The following is a 12761-nucleotide window of genomic DNA, read 5'->3' as shown; positions in this document are numbered from 1 at the left end:
TATTGCATAGAAGTATAAAAAATATCTGAAGATAAATAATTTCAATAGCATTGTTTATTTACTGTGTTAGTAATAAAAAAACTTTTTTATCTAGATGCTAAATAATTAAATTCTTGAAGAATTAAATGATCGTTCTGGACTGATATTTTAATTCAAAACTTAAAAAGATGTTGTGTATATTTGGATAACCTCTCTGATCTGCAATGAATAGATGTTGACGTCCTATAAATTATGGCTGTAAAATACATCTAAATCCATGAAAATATTTTGACCGAAAACTAAAAAAAAACTCACGTGGAGCACTTCCCGGCGACTGCGCAGACGAGCTGCAGCGCCAGCAGCAGACCGGAAGTGCGGAGCGCCGCCATCTTGCCGCCACCACTTCCGGCGCCGCTCAGAGCATCCCGCGCTCGAGGATATTGCTGCCACCGAGCCCGATCTGAAAAACGATTTCCTGTTTAGCTACGTGTTATTTGCCGAGTCAGATGAAGGTGTAAAAAAATGGAGTAAGTAATGTTGAGCCTAATTATTTCACATGCAATTTTTACCCCTTGAGATAGAATTGCAGTGTTTAACATTAGGTACAATATAGATAATTCCCACAAAACCAGTGTTTTTGGTTTGACTGATGTTGTGGTTAAAGAAACTGAAAGATCAAAAATTATTATTCAAGCAAAAGTGTTCCGAAAGTTGCAGTTTAAAAAAACATTAGCATATAGTCAGAAAATAGCTGAACAAAAACCGTCTCCAAACTAGGCCATTGCAGCAGAAGATAAATAAATCAACACTGTTTCATTATTTGTTCATTAAAGTTTTGATGTAGCAGCGCCATATTTCCAGAATTATATCCTAGCGGGTCGCGACTGGATCCACACTGCAAACTATTTCCTAATTAGCCGTCCTATAAAACAAAACTTTGGGTCTCAAACCAATTCGAACTTGTGCCTCATCATATCTGGATCAGGATAAAACAAAACAAGATCACCTATATACAGTTATAGTTATTTGTAGTTATTTCTAGCTACGGCAGTAACATACTTTATTATGGTGATACCTACACACTGATTATTGAGTAGCTACTTATTTATGTTTATGTTTAATGCTTTCATCCGACTTGGAGGAAATATTTCATATATACCGGATTTTTCTGTGCAGGCAGGTTAATATATACTTTTATTTGTCATCATAAACAAGTAAGTGCTGCGTTTCACTAAAATCCTAAGAGTCTTATCACGTGACCAGTTGTCCGTGGACTCCCCATAGATGTATGGTTTATGGTGAGTAAAAGTTTTACAACTACTTGAAACTGCTGACCTCATATCGGGAGCAATCTTGAGTCGCAATACCAGGGACGTGAGTTGCCTCCTGACAACTACGCCGCCCGTGGTCTAAGTCATAAACGGAAAAGTTACTTTATAAACCTTTTTCCTTGTTTATTTGAGACTGTTGATTTGTCCGTCATTTGTGACGTGATTTACTGTCTTTTTATTCCAAAAAAGTGTATCTTCGATTCACTTAACTATTTACGTGCTACGTATGTATGTTTATTAAATATACTAGAAAATATACTTGTGTGATAAAAAATGTTTTTTTTTAAATAATGGATAATAAGGCTGAAGGTGGCCATAGGATCTTACTTATTGGATGGCAAACACATCGGTGATAGCCGCAATACAATCTTCCTTGATCTCTGCCCTCCTATTTACGGAGGTAGGCGTGAGTTCTTTTATAAATTACACATGAATGATTCTTACCTAAATATTTTATTTGAGTAATAAGGCCGCCAAATGTACCGTCTATGTTGTGCATTCCCTATTGTAATTTATGTGTTTGTGTGCAATAAATAATTATCTATCTATCTATCTATCATTATAAATCATTCCTTTAGACCACAAAAATAGTAAAGTCGAAGCAATAGAGCCTAACTTGTAGGTTAAAGAGAAACATTTGCAGATATCATCCATAAAAGATTATGTTGTGTAGTTTCGGCCAATTCGTGGGATGTTCCGATGGACTGTATCGATGAAATGTTCTTACGTAAGACTTGCTGTCCAATATAAAATGTGTCCCCATTGCCAACATTACTTCTTTGGGAATTTGAAGCCTTGGATGAATGAAAGGAGGATGTTTGAAATGAGAGATTAGAGTCCAGCTAAAAATAAAGGTTACTTACATTTTAATAAAACGGCAACATTATTGCCACGATTCTACTACGACGCGTAGCAGTGTCGTAGCATTGCTACACCGTAGTACAATCGTAGCAACACTACGCCGTAGCAGTTCGTAGGCTTGCTACGTCGTCGCGTAGCTGTCGTTTGATATCATACTTACAATATTATTGCATACATAAACTTTTTGGCAATATTTGTAATCGTGATTACAAATAACCACTACTAGATATTACATATTAACCAAAACAAATACTTCTACTTGTGATGCTTCATTTTATTAAGTTGCTGCAATATTATTATTTAAGCTGAAAAAAACGGAAATCATGACTCTATTCCGGAATTTTCAGCTCAGTTTTTTCTATATTCTGTTATCATAGCAACAATTCCGCTAGAATGAACGGGTGCAAAGTGGCTATGTTACAAAAGTCAGCGAGCCTGAAACATAAAATGGTTTAAAGAAGAGGAGGGTTCCGCAAAATATTCAAAAGATGGGCTTATAATAAAATATTATAGCGACCTGCAAGAGACAGATAGAGTAAAGCTACACTCGCACGGTCTCTATTTACCCGGCACTCAAGGACCCAGGAAACAAATTTATGCAATAGTGGCAAACAAACTGAGTTCCCACTACAATGTTTCCGAAGCATAAATTTCCACTTTCGCAGCACTCGAGCCAGTTTGTGCCCTAAAGGGCGTGAAAATTAGCGTGTTTCAAAGAGTTCAGCGCAGTACTTGGGACGCGACAAACTTGCTTGTTCACATTTGATTAGGCAAATTACACCTTGCGCCGTGTTAATAAGGTCGTCAAAGCAGTTTCTAGTTAAAATTGCGTTTTGTATGGTGCTTATCTTCAGTTAAGTGTAGGGATGAGATAAGTGTGGAGGCAGGGTAATGAGGTCGCAAAGATACAAGCATTCCGGCGGTTTTATAATTCAGACTCGAGGAAGACAACGGTTCAGAGACTCGTGTCGTGGTTTATCTTAATCCGAGAATTTGCGAATATCGGGTTACAGTTTGATAGCGATAATTCTTAGATAAATCTGATAAGGTATTTCAGTCAGTATTTAATGTTGAATTTCGTAACACAATTCTGGACTGCTACTGTAATTTATTTAAATTGTGATAAATTTTCTCGGAATTTGTAGATTTGAAATAAATAGACAAAGCAGGGTTAGCTGATTTAATAGATGGAAGTGTGCCTTCTGTAAGCCCTGCAAATATTTCTGGGTTTAAATCCACCCTGCTAAACCCTGTCAATATAAGGCAAACGATTATTGTAATAAAATAAGGAAAATTGTCATATTCAGAATAAAAAAGAGATACTAAACGCACCTACAATATTATCGTAAAGTTAACGCTAAGAAAGACTTAGTACATTATTTGAATAACTAGGATAAATAAGTGTCCTAAATATTTATTAATTATGAAATTTCCAGAAAAAACAATAATTTACAAACAGTAGATGCAACTGACACTCCTTACCACATTAATTATCTCCGCGACTCCTTTCCTCGTTAGTAACTGGCCTTTCTGAAAGGGTTCGAGGATTTATGCCCTACCTGTCCTGACCAGCTGTCCAGTGTCCCTTTTGCCGCATATTCTGGCAAGAGCTTTAGGGTGCCTTTCCGCCGGAAATGTCGTATGCAGCTTTATGTGATGATGAAGAAATACGTTATCACCAGAATGCTATGTTATGATTTCGGGGAAAAAAGAAACCGTTTCGTCAAGGGGTAATCAGAGCTTACGGCCCAATTTCATAAAAAAATGGTCCGAAAGACCGACGGTGAACCGTGAAAGAGGAACATACATCCATCCATCCATAATTATAATGTTTCACGCTCGTGATAAGTAACAATATAGGATAGGATACGGGTCATACCCGTACATAAAACTTTTATTATTATCATAAAATTACAGCGCATAATTAGGTACGCAATAAATGAGCTCATGTATTTAATTTAGCCTTAGAAATTATGATGATGGCTGAAATTTTGCACTCTGACCGTAAATGTGCGCTAAAACGAGATTCATGTACGCATATTTTAAAAGTAATTAGCTTGAAACTTTTCACATGGTTGATGGTTTAAAAGTTTTAAACAAGCATAATTCTTATTCAAAACATTAAGGGTAATTAAATAACATACAAATATGATGAACTTGAGATTAACCTGATTGAGGCTTCTATTTATAATAGTTTACTTGTAAAAATAAAAAATCTTTATGCATATCATACTTGTAAAATAAAATGGTGTCTTACATTTAAAACGCTTATTACTTATAAATAAAAATCACTTAGAAGATTAGAAGTCAAATATTAGATTAGAATTCTAAGGAATTAGGAGGTACACAGACTGATGGGCGCCAAACACGATAGAAATCGATAAATAAATAAGGGTGCGTTCAAGTACCCAATCAAATTACACTTAAGCCTACCCCTGAAATAGAATGCCTATCGAATATCATGGAGAATTATTAACACGATGCTACCACGCTAAAGTAAACGTTTTATTTTAGGTATTCCGTATTTTATTACGTCACCGGATTTCTCGTGAGATAGTCGTACAGGCAGTTATTAATTATTATCATACAGGTTTATTTCGAACTAAAAAACTAAAAGTTTATTCAAGGGTTACCTACGACTTGGTAACAGATATTTTCTTAATGACTGAAAAGAATGTTATAGAAAAATTACTGAAAAATAGAAGCCAGTTATTAATAAAAGAGCTTACGTTCCTTTTTACTAAGAAACCATAAGACTCGTAGTTTGCTACGGTGTACAGTATGCAAGAATTAAAACCTACGACCTTTCCTATAAGGAAACGAGACCTTAGCTTATTTATTCGTTGCTTCACCGTGGCTGCTTTATTGCACGGTAGAATGAATACATCCAAGTTGCCAGAGATACAATTTTTCCGATGAAACTGTGGCACTCCTTCCGCTGAGTTTCACGCTTTGACGGGATCCAGATACCGACTGGATTTATGACCTGATAAAACTTGTCCAATTACGTTGAGCTGCGATGGGGGACGCCCCCGTGCGTTTATTGCCCATTTTGGTAAAAACCCGGGGAGGGGGAGAGGTCATCTGTTCTGGTCGCTGATATAGAACTTGTCGTTCAAATGGATTACGCAGATTAGGTCCAAGTGGCCTTTGAACCGGGTTGGATGGAGCAATTACTTCTGCTATCTGAGAGAGCTAAATGTGGTGGAACGTTTTTATTTCTTTTAGTTGTGTTTTGTTTAAATGGATACACTTACTTATACAGTTGTGCAAAACCCTATTTTTTCTATTCAGTAGTATTTTTTTCGCTTACACTTATGAAACTTTTTTTTACAATTTCAGGATTTATCTAACCCTAATATTATGTTGGATTTTGAAAAGGTGGCTCAGGAGTTTCGGCTAAAGAATTAAATTACAATAAACTTATACTTTTCCATTATCTGGCGGAATCCTAATGCGAAAAGATATATAGCAGTATTAACCACGGCCATTAATTTTGTTGAAAAATTGGGGCCATGAGACACAGGCCGGGTCAAAACTGCGGAACATAAATTTTTCAGGAAAGCCATTTGGATCACTGCCGGTTTTTGCATATCTGTATGTAAGTATCCATTTACGAAAAATATTTGCGTGTCTTTTATGTTACAACTTATGAGCCAAATTTAATCATATAATATTGATAAAAGTTAACTGTTAATTTTAGATAAACACTATCATGTGGGATTTATAATTATATTATAGTTCGGTTTGAATCGAACTGTATTTCTACTTACTTGATAGTATAAACACACTTTTTAGATAATCGCGGAATCTTTTAACGCACAAAAAATGTCACGACTCTACAAGCCTAATTGGTAAGCTTTCCACATAGACTTCATAATAATATGCGATACATACCTAGAATACTTTGAGTGTTAATGAATATGGCAATAATAAAAGCCCCTTCCAGAATTTCTGGCAAATAGTTATCTATATAATACACTTAGCAATATCTAAGCTAAGTAAGTTTTATTATGTTATATATTTATTAGTTACAACTTTTAATAAAATATTATCCATTGAATAGTTATTAGAGGCATTTTTTTAACATGCTGTAATAGTCTAATTTCAGAGAAATTCATCATGATTATTATCCCGCTGATAACCTTTAAGCAGCCCTTGTGAATCGGGCACTCAATCTTTCAACTCTATATAATATAATTTACTACCTGAAAGAGAGTTTCGCACACGTATACTATGTAGTAAGGTACGTACATATTTTATGTATGGTCAAGTAAGGTTTATTCAATACTAGGTGTTCCCGCGAGCTTCGCTTCGCCTTAAAAAGTTTTCCTCTGGGAATTCCGGGATAAAAAGTATCCTATGTTCTTTCTCAGGGTCTAGACCATATGTAATTATGTATACCAAATTTCATTCAAATCCGTTCAGTAGTTTTGGCGTGACAGTAACAGACAGACAGACACAGATACTTTAGCATTTATAATATTAGTTAGGATAATTTCGGCTTTCACCTACTTTTTTTCATCGGAACCCAAATAAAATGCATTCAGTAGGTTTATATTTCGGGAATGGTAACAGGGTGCGCGAGGCAATTACTGACTTAATTGATCCCGAGACAACGCGGCCACTGGACGGACAAATACAACGTTGATTAATGTACGTAATTCAACATCATTTGATGCACCCCCAGGCGGTGTTTACAAGCAATGGTGACATTACTGCAAGCTACACGAAGAATTTTATAGCAGCATTTAAGTTGTAAGATTATATTTTTACATAACTGAGTTTTGCTGTCGGTTTAAATTCTCCATATAGCTTGCACAAATGTCATGATTGCTTGTAAATATCGCTACTTGAAATTCTACAATTTAAACGTTACGAGTAGGTATTCCATTGAATACTATAGCTGCAATAGCTGAGTGGACGCCTTTTTGGCGGACAGCAAATTTATACGTAAGTTCTGTATTATGGTGTATTTAATTAAGTATGATTGCTGTTTAAGTCATAATGTTGTTATTCTGAGAATTTACCTTTTTATGTGCTTTTTTATGTTTTGACAGGTGTGTCTATGTTGTTGATAATTTGTCAGAGAAAAAACAAGCAATTTTTCGGTCTTTTAAATTGGAAAATAAATAAATTATTATGAACATTCACGTACAATAGTTTTACTATTCGAGTTAGTTCGAGGAGTGAATGTTCATATGGTCCTTCGTAGTCAAAATTGAATTAGCAACCAATCGCATTTTGAGTTATCGACGGAAGCTACGGACAGGGGATAGCTGTCGCAACATCGTAGCTTGGTGGGAGGGAGTTTGCACGGTGCGGTGCGGTGCAAACATCAAACTGGTGGAACGGCGGCGGCGGCGGGGCGTGTGGTCATCACCAGCGCCTGACAGGACGGAGCGGAACCGGAAACAGCGACTCCGCAGTACTAGGAAGAGTATTGTGGGCGGCCGAGGCTGTATCCAGATTCCAGAGGAACTACCTACTTGGCGCAATCAGTGATCAGTGAGTGAGTGAAGTAAAGGGTGAAAAAAAAAACTGTGAGTACAATACAATATTGATGGGTCGATTTGTAGACGAATTTGTACTTTATTGTCAAGAAACAAAACACTTGGAAGTTTCATCGGTGTTGAGCGAAAATAGACTTTAAAGCTAAGGACATGTAAACTTAGTGAATTAGTATAGTAACCGTAGACTTAGAAAAATTTGAAACATTTTTGGCTTAACTGAAAAATAATATGTAAATATTCAATCTTAGAGTAAGAACAAGTTCTATTGGTAAAAATGGATTCTATAGTAAACTTTCAATTAGACTTGAGCAATAGAATAAAGAAAGCGCAGGTTAATTTTAAGAAGGCGCCGAAAGATCGCATTAGCCAAGAATATATTGAAGGTAGACTTGAATTAGTAGAACAGTTATGGGATGAATTTGTAAAAGGTCACAAGGAAATAATGCGCAGTTCAGATGTTCAGCAACTAGAAAATTGTAGTTACATAACGGAAGACATATATGATCAGACGGAAGAATTGTATATAGAATATAAATGCCAATTAAAGGTTAAAGCAAAGGCTTTTACAGTAACTGAGAATACTAACGCTGGAAACGTTTATACGCAAAGTCGAGTTAGTCAAGTAAAATTGCCAAAGATAAATATTCCGATGTTTTCCGGGAAGTATTCTGAATGGTCCACATTCCGTGATTTATTTCAATCACTAATACATTGTAACGACAGTTTAGATAATGTGCAAAAGCTTCATTATTTAAAGGGATATTTAACGGATGAGGCCGAACAACTAATAAGACATGTTCCCATTCAAGAATGTAATTATGAAAGATGCTGGAAATTATTAGAGGAGCGTTATAATAATAGAAAATATGTAAGTAACCATATCTTAAAAAGATTGTTAAGTCAGAAAAATATTTACAGTGAATCAGCTGCATCACTGAAAGACCTGATAGATACAACAAACGATTGTTTGGATACACTCGCGAACATTAGCATAGATGTTAGTAGTTGGGACATCCTCATTATTCACATTATGTGTTTGAAGTTGGATCCAGAAACTAGAAAGCAATGGGAATTGTTTGTGTCCAGTAATAATGCTACTGATGAGTTACCAACTTATGAACAATTCAAGCAGTTTCTTACGAACCGTTACCGTGCCTTAGAATTTCTGGATTCTAGATCAACTTCGTCGTACAGAGCTCAGAGCAGCAATAATGTTCCAGTTAACAAATTTAAGTCCTTGCATGTGACGCATAACCATTGTTCTTATTGCGGTGATGAACACTTTTTACCACATTGCGAAAAATTTAGTAAGGAAACTGTAGATGCTCGGCGCAACTTTGTCCAAAACAATAATGTGTGTTTCAATTGCTTGAGTTGCGATCACATTGCTAGAATGTGCCAATCCAAAGGTAGGTGCCGTATATGCAAGGGTAAGCATCATTCGTTATTGCACGCCAGGGGGACAGGTAACATAGAGGTGGTAGAAGAAGCGAATTTAAACGCGAACGTTGGGACGTCAGCTGTTGCATCTACGAGTACGCCTCAAGGGGAGGATGAAGTTAAACCTACCGTGACGTGTTTCTCATCAGGGAGGGTATACAAACAGGTCTTGTTGGCTACTGCCTTGGTGAAGGCCTTATCAAAAAATGGTGATTACTACACGGTAAGAGCTTTATTAGATCAAGGATCGCAATCGTCATTTGTGACTGAAGGCACAGTCCAGTATTTGGGTCTCAAGAAAATCCCTGTGAAAGGTCATATAACCGGGCTTGGTGGAGGCAAAAACATTACAACTAATTCAATGGTTACCATTAAAATGAAATCAAGGGTCAACCCAGACTTGGTGTTCGAGGTAAATGCATATGTCCTAAAGAACATAACTTCAGAGTTGCCTTCGGAAAGAGTGGAGGTTATGCAATGGTTTGATGTGACTGATTTGGAGTTAGCTGACCCTAATTTCCATGTACCAAACAAGGTTGACATCTTGTTGGGTGCTGAAGTCTACAGCAAGGTATTAAAAGAGGGTATTAAAAAGTCATCAACCGGGGAATTTATAGCACAAGCGACTTCACTAGGCTGGATTTTATCTGGAGTGGTGCCATCATCGTTACGACCATCTGCAGATATAAATGTACTACATGCTCGAGTCGAAGATGATGAGCTACTAAAAAGGTTTTGGGAACTAGAAAAAGATACAGAATTGACGAAAGAGCAAAGGTTTACTGAAGAAGAGAAACGTTGTGAAGAACACTTCGATAGAACAATACAAAGAGATGAATCTGGAAGATATATAGCTCGGCTTCCTTTTAAAGACGAAGAGATACAACTTGACGGATCTGAAAAAATATGTCACGTGAGATTAAATAGTTTGAGGAGGAAATTAGACAAAGATATGAACCTGAAAGAAAAATATTCGGAAGTATTTTATGAGTATCTAACTTTAGATCACATGGAAAAGGTTCCAGATGAAGAGAAAGGCAATAAGACCGCAGTTTATTTACCTCATCACGCAGTTGTCAGGGAAGACAAGGACAGCTCAAAGGTTCGTATAGTTTTTGATGCGTCCTGTAAATATGCGAATGGTACGTCTTTAAACGACCAACTGTTGGTAGGGCCAACTTTGCAACCTGACTTGAGGAACATAATTATGCGATGGAGGCTTCATCCAATATGTATGTCTGCAGATATAGCAAAAATGTATAGACAGATAAAGATTAATGACGAAGACACAGATTATCAAAGAGTTCTTTGGAGAAATGATACTCAGTCGAAGAATGAGCACTATCGACATACTAGATTAACTTTCGGAACAGCGTGTGCCCCATACATAGCGGTGAAGGTTTTGCAAAGACTGTCAACAGATGAGGGAGCTGAATTTCCTTTAGCTTCCAAGAGGTTAGTAACTGATTTTTATATGGATGATCTATTGACCGGATGTCAGTCGGAAGAAGAAGGTTTACAGATATTTAAGGAAATGAATAGTTTGATAGGGAGAGGGGGGTTCGAACTCCTAAAGTGGACCAGCAATAATGAAAATTTAATAACGGAAATGAAGAGGAACAATAAATGCGACAGCGAAGAGCTTAAACAATTGCTGTCATTGTCAAATAAAGTTTTATCTTTCTTTCTTTCTTTTCTTTCTTCACTATTGAATAATACTCAATATACAATTGCTTAGTAATTATAGTATAGTTATACTAATAACAACACGTGACCCGACCAGAAAGCTTCCATATGAAACATAGATGGAGGTAGAATTTCGCGACAGTCTGTGATGACGTGAACAGTGAAATGGCTAGGAAATAGGGTGAAGACTTCGACGCTGTCCATACCGTGCCGTGAAGGTTACTCTATATAACGAAAAACTAAGTTTCGGAGCACTGCTGCGCGATCCACGACTTCATCTCGCTGTATTAAGCGTACCGATTGCGAGACAGCTCTTGTTCGCTCGTGTTTCGTCAGTATAGAGTGACCCTCCGGGTAGGGTAAATGGGCCAGTTCACCCATTTGCCACGGGCCGCTGAGCTAAAGATTTATGGAGCATGCTACATGCTACGTGTTGCCGCTGATTGTTCTAGATTCTAGGTAGTCTACAATCTGGCCTGTAGATTGCTCTCATGCGGATCAGCTCGTCTGTATACAGCTGTTTCATTGGAACAGTGGCTCGGTTACCGTGCAGCATGGTTATATTGACTTGATGTTTTCGGATAGAAAATAACATAGAATATCTGTTACTTCGTAGTGTTATTATACATCATTTCAATAAGAAACGCTCTAATTATTATATTAATGGAAATAGTATAACAGTCTACTTTTCAACATTTTTTTGCAATAGACAACATGACTTTACCCCATTAAAAGTCTATTGGATAAAAATATACAGAAGAGAAAAAGCTTACCTGATTATTCAACAACTTCTACGAATTCAATATTCCACTCGAGCACAGAATTTCCATAGAATACAGAAAAGTCAATGATGCGGGGAACGTTACCATCAACCTGCCCTTATCTATATCTGAATACAGGGTGTCCCACATGGACTACATACTTATTAAAAAAAAAAGTAAAAGTTCAAGTGTTTCAAGTCTTCAACACGTACCTACCAATTTCAATTGAGTCTTTAAATTATTTAATTGAATTCCAATCATTAATTAATTACGTACAGAATATGTACCTTTTTGAGTGTTTTACGAGTATGGTAGGTGTGGAATAAACTACTCGAAAAGATGACTATTCACTTTTAAAACTAATACTCAGAATATTGCCGAGATTTTTTGTAGTAATCAATAATTTTAGATATGCCAAGTGTTTTATCTGGCTATTATCACAAAACTTTAAAAAAATCTATATACTTTTCAATTTAATATTTCATTTGAACCTTACAAAGCGTTATTGAATCATCTAGAGAACACCCTGTATAGGGCGGGCGGGTTGTGTTTACAAGCACTCACGTGTATGGAGCGTGGGTAAGGGTGGTTATACTTCCGTGAAGAGGAGTGCTTGAGTGATTTCCTATCGATTAAATAGGTTAAGCTTCCCTTTCTCTTTTAGTTATACCTAATAATAAAGTATACCTACTGAAGATGGATAATCATTATCATAATAATTATCATTTACACAAGGTTAGATGGGGAATGCCGAGGTCGGGATGTTGTTGATCATCATCACGACCCATTACGTCCCCACTTCTGGAGCACGGGTCCCCTTCCAATGAAGGAAGAGTTTAGGCCTAGTCCACCATGCTGGCCTAGTGCGGGTTGGTGGACCCCAACACAAGCAAGCTTGTGCTGAGAGAGCTGTCGGGTAAGTGGGCAACCCGACTGTCAGATGTTTTCAAGCCGCCCGAAGGCCTCTGACTAGGCTTAACGACTGTGTTGTTGATCACTAGCCCTGAAATGAAATACGAGCACTTGGTATTGGTCTAATAGCATCTTTAATAATGTATTGTTTGTCATGTTAATTATTTTATGACAAAATATGTTTGTCATTTTTTTTTAAATGGCATTCGTATAAATTGTATCTCATATTTATTATTTAGTGATACGACAATCTAATACTAACCGATCCACCTTATCTT

At 36.7% G+C, this 12761-nt stretch overlaps 2 protein-coding genes across 2 annotated transcripts in view; one reads left to right on the top strand and one right to left on the bottom strand.

Moving 5' to 3' along the window:
* LOC105382070 (C3 and PZP-like alpha-2-macroglobulin domain-containing protein 8) overlaps positions 1-12761 on the bottom strand; it is a 191438-nt gene that overhangs the window by 129221 nt on the left and 49456 nt on the right. The window contains exon 2 of the mRNA XM_048621700.1: positions 295-439. Within this exon, the coding sequence (XP_048477657.1) occupies positions 295-368 (74 nt within the window). The 5' untranslated portion in view covers positions 369-439. The remainder of the gene's footprint in view (positions 1-294; positions 440-12761) is intronic.
* On the top strand, positions 9078-10922 carry LOC119694503. Its single transcript, XM_048621818.1, has 2 exons — positions 9078-10226; positions 10908-10922. The coding sequence occupies exons 1-2, from the start codon at positions 9078-9080 to the stop codon at positions 10920-10922; spliced, it is 1164 nt and encodes a 387-aa protein (XP_048477775.1).

This window comes from Plutella xylostella, chromosome 6 (assembly GCF_932276165.1).
Source record: "Plutella xylostella chromosome 6, ilPluXylo3.1, whole genome shotgun sequence".
Lineage (NCBI taxonomy): Eukaryota > Metazoa > Arthropoda > Insecta > Lepidoptera > Plutellidae > Plutella > Plutella xylostella.
This window is presented reverse-complemented; position numbering and strand designations above follow the sequence as displayed.